Source organism: Anabrus simplex, chromosome 9 (genome assembly GCF_040414725.1).
Source record: "Anabrus simplex isolate iqAnaSimp1 chromosome 9, ASM4041472v1, whole genome shotgun sequence".
NCBI lineage: Eukaryota > Metazoa > Arthropoda > Insecta > Orthoptera > Tettigoniidae > Anabrus > Anabrus simplex.
Window position 1 is genome coordinate 149,751,202 of NC_090273.1, and position 17,236 is coordinate 149,768,437.

A 17,236-nucleotide genomic window follows, 5' to 3' on the forward strand; every position below is an offset into this window, starting at 1 on the left:
TACGATATTGCAGCCCAGGCTCTCGCCACATGCGGCTTGCTGCTGTATATCGGTTAGGAGCAGGGACCGGCGGAGGATAGGTGTGCTAGGCTTCGGTCCGTCAGATCGCCACTGCTAAATATCAGCTATGCGTTACTCAACGTATATAATTCCTCACCTCATACTTCTGACTTAATGATATAGATAAGAGAGTGCTGGTATTTCACTCCCGTTTACTTCTATATTCTTGTAGGAAGAGACTGCGGGGCTGCTGTTATAGGAGCAATATAGTTTTATTTTTATTGGTAGATCTGCTAGAACGAAATGCCATCTTTCAGGTTTAGTGTTTTCTTTTGTTGGTTGGAATCGACACCACCACTGATCTCCCGAGGAAGCTAATTAACCAGTGAACGATGGATACGACTGCTGTAAACAACATTTTTATTGATACATACATACATACATACATACATACATACATACATACATTAGCATTATAGACTGTTATGCCTTTCAGCGTTCAGTCTGCAAGCCTCTAAGAATTTACTAAACGTCGCCACAATCCTCGATTTGCAACTAGTGTTGTGGCCTCATTTAGTTCTATACCTCTTATCTTTAAATCGTTAGAAACAGAGTCTAACCATCGTCGTCTTGGTCTCCCTCTACTTCTCTTACCCTCCATAACAGAGTCCATTATTCTCCTAGGTAACCTATCCTCCTCCATTCACCTCACATGACCCCACCACCGAAGCCGGTTTATGCGTACAGCTTCATCCATCGAGTTCATTCCTAAATTAGCCTTTATCTCCTCATTCCGAGTTCCCTCCCGCCATTGTTCCCACCTGTTTGTACCAACAATCATTCTTGCTACTTTCATGTCTGTTACTTCTAACTTATGAATAAGATATCCTGAGTCCACCCAGCTTTCGCTCCCATAAGGCAAAGTTGGTCTGAAAACAGACCGATGTAAAGATAGTTTCGTCTGGGAGCTGACTTCCTTCTTACAGAATACTGCTGATCGCAACTGCGAGCTCACTGCATTAGCTTTACTACACCTTGATTCAATCTCACTTACTATATTACCATCCTGGGAAAACACACAACCTAAATACTTGAAATTATCGACCTGTTCTAGCTTTGTATCACCAATCTGACATTCAATTCTGTTGGATTTCTTACCTACTGACATCAATTTAGTCTTCGAGAGGCTAATTTTCATACCATACTCATTGCACCTATTTTCAAGTTCCAAGATGTTAGACTGCAGGCTTTCGGCACAGTCTGCCATTAAGACCAAGTCGTCAGCATAGGCCAGGCTGCTTACTACATTTCCACCTAACTGAATCCCTCCCTGCCATTTTATACCTTTCAGCATATGATCCATGTAAACTACAAACAGCAAAGGTGAAAGATTACAGCCTTGTCTAACTCCTGTAAGTACCCTGAACCAAGAACTCATTCTACCATCAATTCTCACTAAAGCCCAACTGTCAACATAAATGGCTTTGATTGATTTTAATAATCTACCTTTAATTCCATAGTCCCCCAGTATAGCGAACATCTTTTCCCTCGGTACCCTGTCATATGCTTTCTCTAGATCTACGAAACATAAACACAACTGCCTATTCCTCTCGTAGCATTTTTCAATTACCTGGCGCATACTGAAAATCTGATCCTGACAGCCTCTCTGTGGTCTGAAACCACACTGGTTTTCATCCAACTTCCTCTCAACGACTGATCGCACCCTCCCTTCCAAAATGCCTGTGAATACTTTGCCTGGTATACTAATCAATGAGATACCTCGATAGTTGTTGCAATCCTTCCTGTTCCCTTGCTTATAGATAGGTGCAATTACTGCTTTTGTCCAATCTGAAGGTACCTTACCAACACTCCACGCTAATTTTACTACTCTATGAAGCCATTTCATCCCTGCCTTCCCACTATACTTCACCATTTCAGGTCTAATTTCATCTATTCCTGCTGCCTTATGAAAATGGAGTTTATTTACTATCCTTTCCACTTCCTCAAGCATAATTTCACCAACATCATTTTCCTCCTCCCCATGAGCTTGACTGTTTGCAACACCACCATGATGATTTCCTTTTACATTGAGAAGATGTTCAAAATATTCCCTCCACCTCTCCAGTGATTCGCTGGGATCTGTTATGAGTTCACCTGAATTACTCAAAACACTGTTCATTTCCTTTTTCCCTCCCTTCCTAAGATTCTTTTTTTTTTTTTTTTTTGCTAGGGGCTTTACGTCGCACCGACACAGATAGTCTTATGGCGACGATGTGATAGGAAAGGCCTAGGAGTTGGAAGGAAGCGGCCGTGGCCTTAATTAAGGTACAGCCCCAGCATTTGCCTGGTGTGAAAGGCCAACTCGCCCGGTTAAGATTCTTTATTACTGTCCAGAAAGGTTTCCCTGCTGCTTGACCTAGCCTTTCCAGGTTATTACCAAAATCTTCCCATGACTTCTTTTTGGATTCAACAACTATTTGTTTCGCTCTGTTTCTTTCATCTACGTACAAATCCCTGTCTGCCTCGGCCCTTGTTTGGAGCCATTTCTGATAAGCCTTCTTTTTACGTTTACAGGCTGCTCTCACTTCATCATTCCACCAAGATGTTCGCCTTTTCGCATCTTTACACACAATTGTTCCTAGGCATTCCCTTGCTGTTTCTACTACAGCATCCCTGTATGCCACCCATTCACTTTCTATATCCTGAACCTGCTTACTGTCTACTGTTCGAAACTTCTCACTAATCATATCCATGTACTTCTGTCTAATTTCCTCGTCCTGGAGATTTTCTACCCTTATTCGTTTGCAGACAGATTTCACTTTCTCTACCCTAGGCCTAGAGATACTTAGTTCACTACAGATCAGATAATGGTCTGTATCATCGAAAAATCCCCGAAAAACTCGTACATTCCTAAAAGATTTCCTGAATTCAAAGTCTGTTAAGATATAGTCTATTATGGATCTGGTACCCCTAGCCTCCCATGTGAAGCGGTGAATAGCCTTATGCTTGAAGAATGTATTCGTAACAGCTAAACCCATACTAGCACAGAAGTCCAGCAAACGCTTCCCATTCCCATTAGCTTCCATATCTTCCCCACATTTACCAATCACCCTTTCGTATCCTTCAGTTCTATTCCCAACTCTCACATTGAAATCGCCATTAGCACTATTCTATCCTTGCTGTTCACCCTGACCACGATGTCACTCAATGCTTCATAAAACTTGTCAACTTCATCCTCATCTGCACCCTCACATGGTGAATACACGGACACAATTCTTGTCCTAATTCCTCCCACTGACAAATCTACCCACATCATTCGCTCACTTACGTGCCTAACAGAAACTATGTTGCGTGCAATGGTATTCCTGATAAAGAGCCCTACCCCAGACTCTGCCCTTCCCTTTCTAACACCCGTCAAGTACACTTTATAATCTCCTATCTCTTCCTCCTTATCTCCCCTTACCCGAATATCACTTACTCCTAGCACATCCAGATGCATCCTCTTTGCTGACTCAGCAAGTTCTACCTTCTTCTTCCATAAGCCCCATTAATATTGATAGCTCCCCATCGAATTCCATTTCGTTCGCCAAGTTGTTTTCAAGGAGTCCCTCGCCTGTCAAATGGGAGTGGGACTCCATTACTCCCATAGGTCCGAGGCTTGCTTAAAGTGTTATGAGCTCGGTAAATTCATGAAGCAGGATGCTGCCCTACTTGCACATAATCCAAGTGAGGATCTCTCCTCTAACGGGTTATGGACCACCGGTAAATTGTGTAGTCCTAGCCGCCTGAGCACAAGGAGGGCCACGACTCAGAATATGTCCGAGATGCCCACTCCCATTCCACAGCAACTGGTATCCCGACTCTCAGGACCACTTACTAGGCCACTCAGCCGTTGCCCATGGTTCACGAACTAGGACATGACTACAGTAACCCACAAACATGAACCATATAATAATAATAATAATAATAATAATAATAATAATAATAATAATAATAATAATAATAATAATAATAATAATGGGGCATGACATTTGTATAGGCTTGGTGTTGACCTAATCGGGATAAAATGAATGGCGAATACGTCATAAACACCCAGTCTCCAAGCCAGGGTAGTTAACAGTATGAGGGGGTTGATTCTGAAAACTGAACCGGGGCTATTGGAGCAAAGGCAAGCATTCTGTCCATTTAGCCACAAAGCCGGACTTTATTTGCTAAACCTTAGGCTACCATCTCCACTGATCAGGAGCTGAGCTTTGGTAGTAGGAGAGGTCAGCTTGTGAAGCAGCTTAGCAACCTTGACAACACAGCAGGCTTCTCCGTTGGCTACTGGCTGCAGCTCAAATCGCTGAAGGCTTCACGTTTACTAAACCAACCATCGAAAACAGGTAACCTAAGTCTAGTGGTAGCCCATGCCATAATCTCAGCATACGCCACTGGCGAATGGTGGGGGTTGCAAACCTGTTTCTCTGCGTACCTTCTTCTCCCCTTATCTAGTGTGACTTAGCATTCTCGGGTTCTGTGATCAGTTATAGAACTGAAATAATAGCCACTTTGGGTCTGTCAGACTTAGTGCCAGTATTCGTGTTACACATCTAAGGCCATGGACGTTTCTATAAAATCACATCTACGCGCATTAGGGTTTTTAAAATGTTTCGAATATTGATTTTTTACTTCTTGGTGGGTTTAGTGAGAACTTTTATATATTAATGAAATTTTATTTGGTGAACTATGGCCAGTGAAAAAGAAAGTGAGCGTATAAGTGTTACTGGAAGAATATGATGTACACGATTTAGAATCAAACCCTGATGAATCACACAAGGAAGAGAAAGATAATGTGATTCATGTGCAGAATAGAGAGTAAGACTATTTCAAATTTTGTAAAAGGCTTCTATGTCTTAAATCATGCTAAATTTTCATGCCAGAGGTGTCCAGTTTCCAAATATTTTATGAGTAGCAAATTCAGTCATAGAATTTCAAGCCCAGGGTGATAATTTTTAAAGGAAATGCTTTGCATTTGGTGTTTTGCTATTTTAGGGTAGGCTATAGTTTAATATGAAATAATTTCAAATGCTAGATGCTAGTATTTCTTGCTATGTAACATATATTACCATTACACATTTTTACAGTAACTTCTTAAATTTTAAGTGTGTCTGTAAAATGTAGCACATGTGTTTGATTTATAATTTTACCTGTTATTAATAAACCATAACTATTAAAGTAATTACAACTTTTTGTTGCTTCTAATTTAGAATAATGTTTCAAAAAATATACATGGGCCTGTGAGACTAGGCGCCAGCATTCAAGTCACAAGTACAGCAGAGTTAATTTGTTTAGAATAGGAGTCAGGTTTTTGTGTCTGCGTCAATACACATCTCAGTTTACGTACAACACACCACACTATCAACCATCATAGAAATTTGTAATAGTGAATATATCCTTCCACACAGGGTTGGCATTATGGACTTAACCCACTTGAAGTGCTGACCCGAAATAACTGGGAAAAGGTCAGGAAGAAGTTAGATTGTTCTAGCAGAGGCCTTCCAACCAAGAAATGAAGTCCTGTAGGTAAAATTATTTTCTTTTCAGTTGAATCTTAATGTGAGAGAAAAGGAACAAGTGTATGGAAGTGAGTTTTGTCAAATCTCATTCTGTGGTCTAAAGGGTTAAGTGCGTGTTTGCCCACAACAACTGTGGCTGATTTCGGTGAGAGTGATGGTGTTTATATTTTACTTCATAGTTCCTATCGACCTGATCCAACAAGAATATGAAATATAACAAACTTCACAATTAGAGACAGGATTGTGTTGATATTTTGCCTATGTAATTACTACAGGTAGGAATTTTAGGTGCTGTACCTTCATTCTTTTTTGCTATTAAAATGCCCAAATTAGTTTGTCTTGCAAACAAAACATAAAATGAACACCCCTAACTGCGTTTTAGTAGCACCTTTTCTCAATGCTAGCACATTTTTCCACTTGTTTAATACTTTTTGTTGGCTCCTTTCCCGCATTATATTCCTACAGAAATTAAACAAGAAAATCCGAACATTTCATCTGTAAAGCTTGGTTCTATCTAGTTCATCAATTTGTCACTAGGGTCCCTATACTGCGCTAATCAGGAGCTTAAGTATGAACCTGGTGATTGTTGAACTAATAGCTTGCCGCCCTTCGTCAGCTGCTTATATGCCAGCCTTGTTATTATTATGTAGGATACTGCGCTAATCAGGAGCTTAAGTACGAACCTGGTGATTGTTGAACTAATAGCTTGCCGCCCTTCGTCAGCTGCTTATATGCCAGCCTTGTTTTTATTATATAGGTAACAGTTCAAAATACGCTTTGACTGTGTACAGTCCTGCCATTGTCCTGTTAGCAAACAGCTTAATATTACGCTATTTGCTGTTACTGTAGTGTCAGTATCAAGTATGCTGAAACAGAAAACGAATGCTGAAAAAATACATGATAGTGCTAAAGAGTTTAGTGCTGATAGTATTCAGAGATACGTTTCAGTTATGAGGCGCAATGTTTGTGATATATTAATAACAATTGATACAAAAAAAAAATATATATGTAAGCATGTAATGCAGTAGGCTATATAGCAAGAGCAAGACGTGAAAAATAAGGAGGCTATATGAAATTACTTAAATGGGCTGTTGTGATGGATGTGAAGGGAGCTCTGGATGGTATTGCAAAGCAGATACTAGAACAGAGCTTAGCCAAAAAATCCTGATGTTACGGATGTTGCAACAAACAGGCATTTAATATCAACTGCAAACAAATATGCACCACTTGTGTCTGTTGACACTGAACATTCCTTTTATATGTATAAGTATTTACTTTGTGAACAGAGATGCAACCTCACTGACAGCTTTCTGGACATGTGATTTTAATAACGTTGTGTTCTGGGACTTGTTTTAGGCATATTTTTAATACATGATAAGATGAGTGAATTTTTTGTCCTTTTATATGATGTAAAATTGGTTTCGGCGATGTCTGTATGAATATTTACAATTAAAATTTGCACCATTTTAGACTACATTAAATCACCTTTTCTGCATCTTTCTGACCAAAATTTTGCACCTAAAATTCCTAGCTTTAGTAATTACTGGCAAACTACTACTTGTGAAGACAGTTTTGATAGTAAGGCACTTTGGTACTTTGCTAATCTGGTCAGTAGTGGCTTTCAGACATCACCAGGGCAGTGGAAAAAACTTCTTCCCTGCTGAATACACTGACTGAGCAAATGTCATAGGCTAGCGGAGCACTGATGCGCAGGTGTGTCGTCTGCGCACTACACGCCCCCTGTGCCAGTGGCAGTTGTATAGGAGACCTTGTGAGCAGTGGCTGTGCATGTGACAGGTGTAACATGAAACGTCGTCGTGAGCTGACACCGTTCGAACGAGGTATGGTGGTCGGTGCCTGACGGATGGGAAGTGCGATTTTGGAAGTGGTGCGGCAATTCGGCTTTGCACGATCAACCGTGTCGAGGGTGTATCGTGAATGGTTGAATAAGGGTATCACCATCCACAACAGACAAACGACCACCGGCCGTCCAGCCACCTTCAATGACCGTGACTGGCAACATCTGAGACGGATTGTCAATAGTGACAGACGGGCAACCGTGCAACAAATCACGGCTCAATTCAACACAGGCCGTGCTAGACACGTCTCCCAGTGGAAAATTCATAGGAACATGGTGTATGGGAGCCAGTGCCACACATGGATGCCACTGTTAACCCAACGTCATCGGGCACAATGACGCGCATTTGTCGCCAGTCACCAGGGATGGACACTGGAACAATGGCGTAACGTGATATGGTCGGACGAATCACGATTTCAACTGCACCGTGCCGATGGGAGGCACCATGTATGGCGCAGACCACATGAAGCGATGGATCCCGCCTGCCTCAAAGGTGTGGTCCGGGGCGCTGATGTCTCTGTTATGGTCTGGGGTGCATTTTTCTGGTATGGAATGGACCCCCTAGTTGTTCTAGAAGAGAATTTGAATGGTACGCAGTATGCTGAACTGCTCGGAGACCATCTCCACCCATTTTTTGGCCTTCCAGCGCCCAGACGATTCTGCAGTGTTTCAAGATGATAACGCGCCGCCACATCGCTCCCACTATCCCATGACATTTGCTAAGTCAGTGTACATTAACTTAGCTGAAAGTGTTGATAAAAGAGTACCTTAATCAGGCTCTCACAATCTCTCAGAGCAAGAACAGTCTTCATTTCTACTTACTTTCATTTAGAGTAATGAATGAAGTTCTTGTTAAGATTCCATTTAGTGTGAGAGAGTTTTGCTAAGGATTAGGATTGGGTAGTAAAAACAGAGGCACTTTCTTTGAATTACAATGTGAGGGGAGCCCATCGTTTTCTTTCATCTTTATCAAGAACTAAATATTATAATAGATGCTTTTTAGATACAGTAGGAATAAAATCTGTGCAGTTTCCTTATCCATATAACCAAGACAACAAATACAAGAGATTGACCATCAAAATCAACGTTGTCAGATCCCTGACTTCTGCCTAGCTGCAGATAATTGTCCTGTTAACAAAGGTCTTCAGTTACTGTTGTGGCCTCACGTGTGCATAAGGAACCACTGAGGAGAAAGACAGCAAAATAGTAACCGTGGAAACCGTTAGAAACAGTACCTATCACTCTGTAGTAGTAGTAGTAGTAGTAGTAGTAGTAGTAGTAGTAGTAGTAGTAGTAGTAAGAGTATGAGGGCAGGGTTCTTATGTTGTGAAACGAAGAATATAGTACTTTTGACATTGTTGCACCAAGCAAGTTAACTGCACAGTGTAGCTGCAAGCTTGCATTTGGGAGACAGTGGGTTTAAACCCCATGATTGACAGCCCTGATGATGGTTTTCCACAGTTTCCCATTTTCACACTAGGCAAATCATAGAGACATACCTTAATATAGACCACGGCTGCTTCCTTGCCAATTTCCTTTCTTATCCTACTGTCAACTAAAACCTATCTACTTCAAAAAAAAAAAAAAAAAAAAGAGCATTGTTGCATGTGAAAGTTAGCTATGACTGGGCTCACGAGGCCATCTTTGACAGTTTTTGTCTGTACATAGTAACTGCTGCTCCATATGAAATAAGTTATATGAAGACAGTGGTTGTTGAGAGTTATGCTAACAGTATGAAATATCTTTGTGATGACAGAAATAAAGTCAACACAGTGTACCTACGTGAAGTGAAACAGTGTCAAAACCAACCAGTCGAACCTGCCCTAACGGACACCTCTATTCAGCGGACACTTCCCCATACAGACATTTTTCCATGGAACCAATTTTATTTTAAACGTGTTTAAGTGGACATCTCGAATTTTGGACAGCGGACATCGCCATTAATCTCGTCCACTTGTCTGAAGTCGACACTTTACACGTTCCAGCACACTTTCTTTGCACAGGCTTTATCTCAAAAATCATTCTGAAAACGTACAGGAATTTCTTTTGAATTTTTGTACTATTTCGTGTCCAAGGAAAACAGAAAGAAGGGTACATAGGAATGCTGAAGTAGCCATGAAGTTAATTGTTCTGTACATGATTCATTCCAGACCTTTCGTTGGAGTCGTCTTTTGTTCCAGCTGGTGTACATTCTGAGATTTGTAGTTGCCTGGGAATGTTACCAGTGACTGTTTACTTACAAGTTACCAAGGGATTTTCCAGCATATCCTGCACCATTTTATTCATAACTCATTATGTCGCTATGGCCAACCTGGGGAGACTGGAAGCTGTGAAAGCCACCTACTTGAAAAGAGCATTACGGCTACACAGAACAGTTCAGACACGATTAGTGTACAAACTGGTAGACACGGACTTTTTCATAAGGGAGATAATGATAAGCAATAATCTAGAATCCATCCCAGCATATGAAGCCCACATCGAACAAAGACAGCAAAAGCTTGCAGCAATAGATCCAGACTTCTATGAAACTCCAGCAATGAACACAGATGTATGGAAAGAGTCCAACTTTGAACTTCGACATGTCTTCACGCGGACTGCAGCGCACGGCTTTCACCACAGAATTTGTCACCAACGAGGTTACCATCATGCTTCAACCCAGTGTTCCTGTACGCTTTGCGGCTTGTATTGCCCTCAGTACCACTTGATCGATTGTAAGGAGAGGATAAATTCCCTGAATTTCTATGCAAACGATGATAACTTTCAAGGGACCTTATAACCATTATTTGTTAAAAGTACACAGTGTGTTTAATAAATCTATATATTATGTCGCTGATAAGGTCAAGGTCAAGTAGTTCAGTTAAACTTGACAAGGAAGAGACTTTCATGTGCTCATTGTTGAGGCAGAAATACCACAGCATTTCAATCGCCCAGTAAACATGAGGAGGGACTAGCCTGTTTAGATCACAAGACAAGAAAAAATGTTTGTAAAAGGACTTTCAGTGAGAAAAGCTCCATGAAAAGTCAAACTAAGGGAAAACACAAAATTGCGAAGAATAAAAGTGATATTTTAAGTGAGCGGGAGGAAAATAGAAATCGAGGAATGAAAAGAAATTGAGAGTCAGTTTTCGTAGAAGTGAACACTGCGGTATATGATTGATTTGGAAGTGTTTGAGCAAAGAAACTGTGACTGAGTGGGCCAATGTTACGAGGAAAAGTGCGAGAAATTGCAAATTATAACCTGAACGCTGAGGTTAATTGAATAAAGAATGTGTTTGTCATGCTGGATTGTTATTCCCTTTTTGAGAATATCGCAGTAAAGAAAAATGTGCTAAATATGTACACCCAGCTGAACGAAAGTTCCCGAAGCTGTAATGAACGTAACGTCTGTAAAATCACTTGTAATATCTCCCAGGCAAATATTTATTATTTAGAACAATTAAAATAAAGATGTATGCTTATATATAAGGTAGATGTTCTTTGCCGTTAAAATGTTTGATTAATTTTTACAACTTTGTTTTAGCGGACATTTTCCCACAGAACTGACTGTATCATAAGATTTCATTTCTCGAATTAATACAACAAATTCTTGATGTGGGAAGGTATCATTGTGCCTAATGTCGTCGTAGCAACTTGAATGGAGGAGATCGCTATTTTAAATTGTAAAACAACTAGAAAATGAGCCACTTTAAATAATGAATGAAGAATTCTGAACACTCAAGGAATGACAGTAATGGTTAAAGGAAAAGCAAAGTTAAGGAATTAATGGATCCTTAGGTTTCATCAAAACTTTCTGTTTCTGCAAGTGTCCCACCAACAAAGTTACATTCCTGGTACCACTGGGATAAGAAAGGTCATGACCTTGTAAACATGATAGCATGGTTTTAATTAAGGTACAGCCCTGATATTTGTGTTGTGAAAGTGGGAAACTACAGGAAGCAATTTTCAGTCATCTCTAGGGCAGTGTAAAGACTGGAAGCCTTTCAAGACATCTTTCCTGCCGAACACATCCACCATCTCTCAAATGCAAGTTTACAGCCTCATGACCCATAGAAAATGGATGACCTACGTGTCTGAGTTTGAGATGATGGTGATGATGATGATGATGATGATGACGATGTTGTAGGGAGAGGATGAAACCTGGTGTCTGGCACGTTGCCTACCCCTGTCAAATAACACCAAGGCATTTGCTCAGTGTTTAACATCACCATCCAATGGATGCATCATCATTTCACCAACAGCATCATTTATCTTCACTATATATGAACACTGGGGAATGGTTAGGAATTAAGTCCACCGAGCTCGATAGCTGCAGTCGCTTAAGTGCGGCCAGTATCCAGTATTCGGGAGATAGTAGGTTCGAACCCCACTGTCGGCAGCTCTGAAAATGGTTTTCCGTGGTTTCCCATTTTCACACCAAGCAAATGCTGGGGCTGTACCTTAATTAAGGCCACGGCCGCTTCCTTCACACTCTTAGCCCTTCCCTGTCCCATCGTCCCCATAAGACCTATCTGTGTCGGTGTGACGTAAAGCAACTAGCAAAAAAAACAAAAAAAAACAAAAAAAAAAAGGAATTAAGTCCAAACTTCTCGTACACAATCTAGTGATTAGAAATTCTACACTACCACCTCTCCTATCCTGCCCACCAATATTCTGATGGTAAAATTTTTGTCAACTAACAGGAAAAATGAACTGGCTAACCACATATTATCAGCATCTCTTTCCTAAACCCAGACCAATACGGACCAAACAGGAAAGATGCAAAAGAAAAAAAAAAGTGACCAATACAAAAGAGCTGAAGTAATTTAGCACTTGGCAAGTCTTGTCGAGAATAACTTTAATAAGGAACCCACAAGCTAGTTCCTAGATGTTCCACTGCAACACACAATATCTCACTGCAGGTTGATAGTCTTTTGGTGTTAATGACTTCCTACAAACCTTTGACAAATGCATTATTTAAAGCCTGAGGCACTCTTTCTTTGCCAGTCTGCACATATCCTGGCTACTGCAGAGCAGGGGTGCTGTTTTGTGTTAGATTATTATTTATTTATTTATTTATTTATTTATTTATTTATTTATTTAGCATATGGCATAAAATCTACATATATACATTTGAATACATTACAATAACAAGAAAACGATTTCATATCTGGATGTCTAGCCATTCCATCCACTCTAACACTGCCTCTGATGGTATAAAGAAATCCGCCCAACGACCCGAGTAAGCAGGTAACTTACAGCTGCCCACGATGTGAGCGATGGTTTGCCAGGGGGCACCACAGTCGCATTCGTGTTAGAACATTGAGCTAACAGAAAAGGCACTGTTTAGGAATTTTTATTGTCCAGTAGTTGGTAATGAAATACAAGTATACCTGTGTTCAATTCTAGAACTGACAACATATTCCAGTCAAAATAAATTCTAAGCCACTAGGGAGGCTACTTCACTTCCTACAAACATTACACAGACTGATTTGAATTTTAAATCTGGACTGTAGCAGATAACAGCAGAAATCTAGCCATCAGAACTAGGAATAGATTGTACAACATAGCTGTAAAATGTTAATACTTTCATACTAACAGACTACCTGCAGAGGTTATAGTGGTAAAGTTTGTTAACTTCCAACTGGATAATGAAAGGTATGGTACATAAAGTCGTCTTCCTCTCATAGAACATCTAATCAAATGAAGAAATGCTTAATCTATCAACTACTTTATATAGGCCTACTAACAATGTCGGACCAGTACTTAGTAGGAGTACTTAACTGGACAGGAACAGTCAACAGCCATACATGCAATCATTCCAACCTACCATTTCACACAAGAAGTTGAACAAATTCACCCATGATACAAGTATTTCAGCTGAAGACAAAGCCTTACTGCTTAAATCTAACCTACTTCACTTTCCCAAATCCAATTACCAACAAACTCATGCAAGGAAGAGAACAAATCTCAGAAAAAATGATGATAATAAACAGACGATTCAAGAGAAAATTCAGAGCACAGATTCAACATCATAGACAATTTCCATGAAGTGCAGCAAAATACAATACTATTCATTTTGGGTCAAATTCACAACACACCCTGACTTATTATTGGTTAATCATTGCAATATATTGACTATGTTATGGTATGGAATCCATGCACCTTCGTGCAATTGCTATTCCTCGAAAAATTGAATGAATCATCGTGATTAACCTACAAATGATCATAAACAAAGCACTAACAAAATATAAACAAATGCTACAGAATGCCAAACATAAAACGTGAGGATCGAAGGGATTTGCGGAAAAGATTAGCTACCACCTATCAGAGAAAATTACCATAACGCACCAAAATATTTAAGTTCAAGATTGTATTAATAAAAATGTAAATCCAGAAGCAGTACTTAAACTCATTAAAAACACTGATTTATTTCTTCCTCATGATCCTGTTGGATAGTTAGGCAGGCAATGTACGATGACGATAATAATGAACTTGCACACACCTTGACTGACGTATTTTGGGTACGATGCACTGGAAACGGACACTTTTGAAGCCAAGCTGACAAAAGTTTCTGACCAAGTACATTTAAGATTTAGCTATACACACGTTCTTTCAACGTTATCTTATCTGTTACATAACGATACGTTTGACCACATTCTGTTGAGACTGGTAAAATGTGAAAATAACGCTGTAAAGAATGTGCACAGCCCTTAAACTCCTATTGCAGATGACTGACTGAAGGACTTCATAAAACTGGAAATGAATGAAATCAACGGGAGAAGCCAAGTGTATCGAGTGATGTTGACCTTGAAATGGAACTTTAGCCTTGTTTCTAAACAATGACTGAAAATAAGCTGTGTCATCGTCATTCGCAGTGTGAATATGCAACATTACTTATCGTATACGTAATGCCTGAATATGATCGGAACTTCATAAAGTTGATGGCATTGTTAAGATATTACTGTACTAGGAACTAATGTCAAGTGTCAAACCATTTAAATATGCAGATGCATTTACCGGAATAGCCTATCGAATAAGTATATACATTCCACTGCCTGCTCGATCTGCATCCGATGGCTGCTTAAAGCAGCTTAAAGCAGCCATCGGATGCAGATCGAGCAGGCAGTGATACATTCATAATAAGTCTTATCACTTTGAGATAATGCATGGTGGAGAATTGTACAATCAGAAAACCGACAACTATACACGTGAGTAGACAACTGCCTGCCGCCAGCGGAATACATTGATACTTTAGGTACATAAAGCGCTGATAATCAGCTGTTCTCATCTCAGCGATATAATATGCGTACAGGTCGGGTAATTATGAACACAGCCATGTGAAATGAGGAAAAACTATTAATGCAAACATTCCTATATATTAACAATATTCACAAACAATAATAGAACTTTTTTCACAAATACATGTTTGAGCGGGTCTAATGTAGGCCTACAGAAGTTTAAATAATATTCACAAGCAAAGAGAAAAAAATCTTGATTCATAAATAAATGGTTTGAAGGAATGTCTTATGTATCGGTATGAAGCTATCAGAAATAATCACAAGTAAAAAAAAAAAAGTAGAGCTTGCTTCATAAATACATTTTGTATAAGTGTACATGTTCATTTCATGATAATGGGTGATATGAATAAAAATGAGATGTAACTCGGAGACAAGTCTCGAAGGAGGATTGAGACGGAAGTCACTTGCGAGACACAACTTGTCATGTATATGAATAAAGTTTGTTTCTCGCTAACGAGACTTGTCTCCTTCCGCTTGAGACGAGTCTCGCTCACTGGCTGTGGTATCTGTCAGCTGACGAGTGAATTAACAATTTATTGGAGAGCTATAAAGAGTGCTTTTGTTGGAACAGATGAAAGTGTTAGATTTACAAGCGAAAAAGATTGAAAAGCGACAGCGTGTTCTCGAAAAAAACAGAAGAAATTTCAGTGCAAAAACAGGTTTTGCAACTACAAATGGAAAATCTTTTACATGAAAGGGAGAAAAGAGCAGAACAAACAAGTACAACCGAAATGGAACACCCACCGATATTTTTTTTCTTTTAGAATAGTTCTTGACAGCCTTTTCTTCTTCAGTTGTGTTTCACTTGGGAGCCTATTCTGCTAACTACACCTTTCGTATTAATCAATATTCAATAATCACTACAGTTATTATTTCCAATTCTTTCTAGCTTTACGTAAACGTAGTGGCTCGTACACTTGGTATACTTGGACCCCAGCTTGGGAACGACTGATTTAAGGTTTCTCTTTTTTGTAAGTTTCCTTCAAGATATTGTGTAAGAAGTTACATTGTATTTATCATCACATTTAGGATCCACATTCAAATGCATAATTTTCTGCGGTCATTGAATGTCACTCAAACACTTTTTAAACACGCTTCGTATTTCATTATTCACGAATATGAAGAGTTTATTCATCATACCTGTGTATAGCTAGGGGTGTTTCTGCATATAATGTACATTTTCTACAATTGTTTTACGTCGCACCGACAGATAGGTCTTACGGCGACGATGGGATAGGTTTAGGAGTGGGATGGAAGCGACCGTGGCCTTACTTAAGGTACAGTCCCAGCATTTGCCTGGTGTGAAAATGGGAAACCACGGAAAACGATATTCAGGGTTGCCGACAGTGGGGCTTGAATTCACTACCTGCCGGATGTAAACTCACAGCCACGCGCCCCTAACCGCACGGCCAACTCACCTGGTATGTAGTATACAACCAGTACCTATATACTGTTGCATAAACTGTCTAAATTTCAAACTTTAGAAACATAGAAATAATACAAAATGCTATCCATATTCATAAGAATATAACTAACAAGGGAGTTGATTGATTTGGACCGGACAAATTGCAATGAAACTTAGTAACACGATGAGCTAAGATATCCGGAACTCAATGGTGATAACCGTTCTGCCGTGAAATAATATTTTCCTACCGGTATTTATTGACAGTAAATTCTTGCTCCAGTTTTAAATGGAACGTGGTGTGTAGATGGCAGCGATTTCAATGAAACATGGTAGGATGATCAATTAAAACATCAGAAAATCGCTGCATGATTAACGTTGTTATATAGATTACTCGCAGTGTGACAAAATGAATGACTCTCAAGCAAGAATCCGAAAGTTTAAGGCTATTCATAGCGTGCAAGTTTATATACAAATGACAAGGATTTCATATTACATATTTTAGCTTCAATTGTAAACGACAGAGAAGTATTAAAAGCCTGATATTTTGAAATATTCATATACTGTGCATGTTAGTAAAATGGGTTTGACGAGCAAAACATTCTGTTCACGTTGTCAAAATCTAATTTTGACTCTAAAGCGCACTGTTTAATGTAACTTTAAAATAGAACTATCAGTGCATTTCTACAGTGCATACGCGAGGTCAATACAGCTGCAAACCACCCAGCTGTTCTTTAGCAATTAATTATAACAATGCCATTGATTTTATGACAAAGTGAAGATCATCAATAAATTTAAGACAGGTGGATTGACAATTCGTCGAAGTTTCATCGAAATCTGTCTGATCCAAACCAAATGCTTCCCTTGTAGTATTCGGCGCAAGTGAGATTTTGGTGCGATGGTTGAGAAAGAGCAGCATTCATAGAGGCAGCAAATCATTGGCCGAATAATGTCATTATGCGAATCTGTTAAATCTTGTGAAACAAGTTACAGCATATTTTTCTCAAGGGCACGAGCCGCCGGTTGAAACTTTTAAATAAACTTAGAAACAGTGCAATCGAAAAAGGCATGGGCAGGGAATTTTACGGCACTTGAAGAAAACATAAATGGGATAGCTTACACGAGGACCAAAGATACTCGC

At 39.6% G+C, this 17,236-nt stretch overlaps 1 protein-coding gene across 2 annotated transcripts in view; it reads right to left on the bottom strand.

The window, feature by feature from the left end:
• Positions 1-14,436, bottom strand: part of LOC136881117 (peroxisomal acyl-coenzyme A oxidase 3) — a 139,724-nt gene extending 125,288 nt beyond the window's left edge. The window contains exon 1 of one of the 2 annotated variants that reach the window (XM_068229236.1): positions 14,413-14,436. Coding sequence is in view for 1 of the 2 variants with exons in the window: in XM_067153759.2 (XP_067009860.2) it covers positions 13,898-13,980 (83 nt within the window). In the remaining variant the exon portion in view is untranslated. Of the gene's footprint in view, positions 1-13,897; positions 14,287-14,412 lie in introns of those variants that run through there. The other variant, XM_067153759.2, reaches the window with a different exon arrangement.
• Between the last annotated feature and the right edge of the window lie 2,800 nt (positions 14,437-17,236).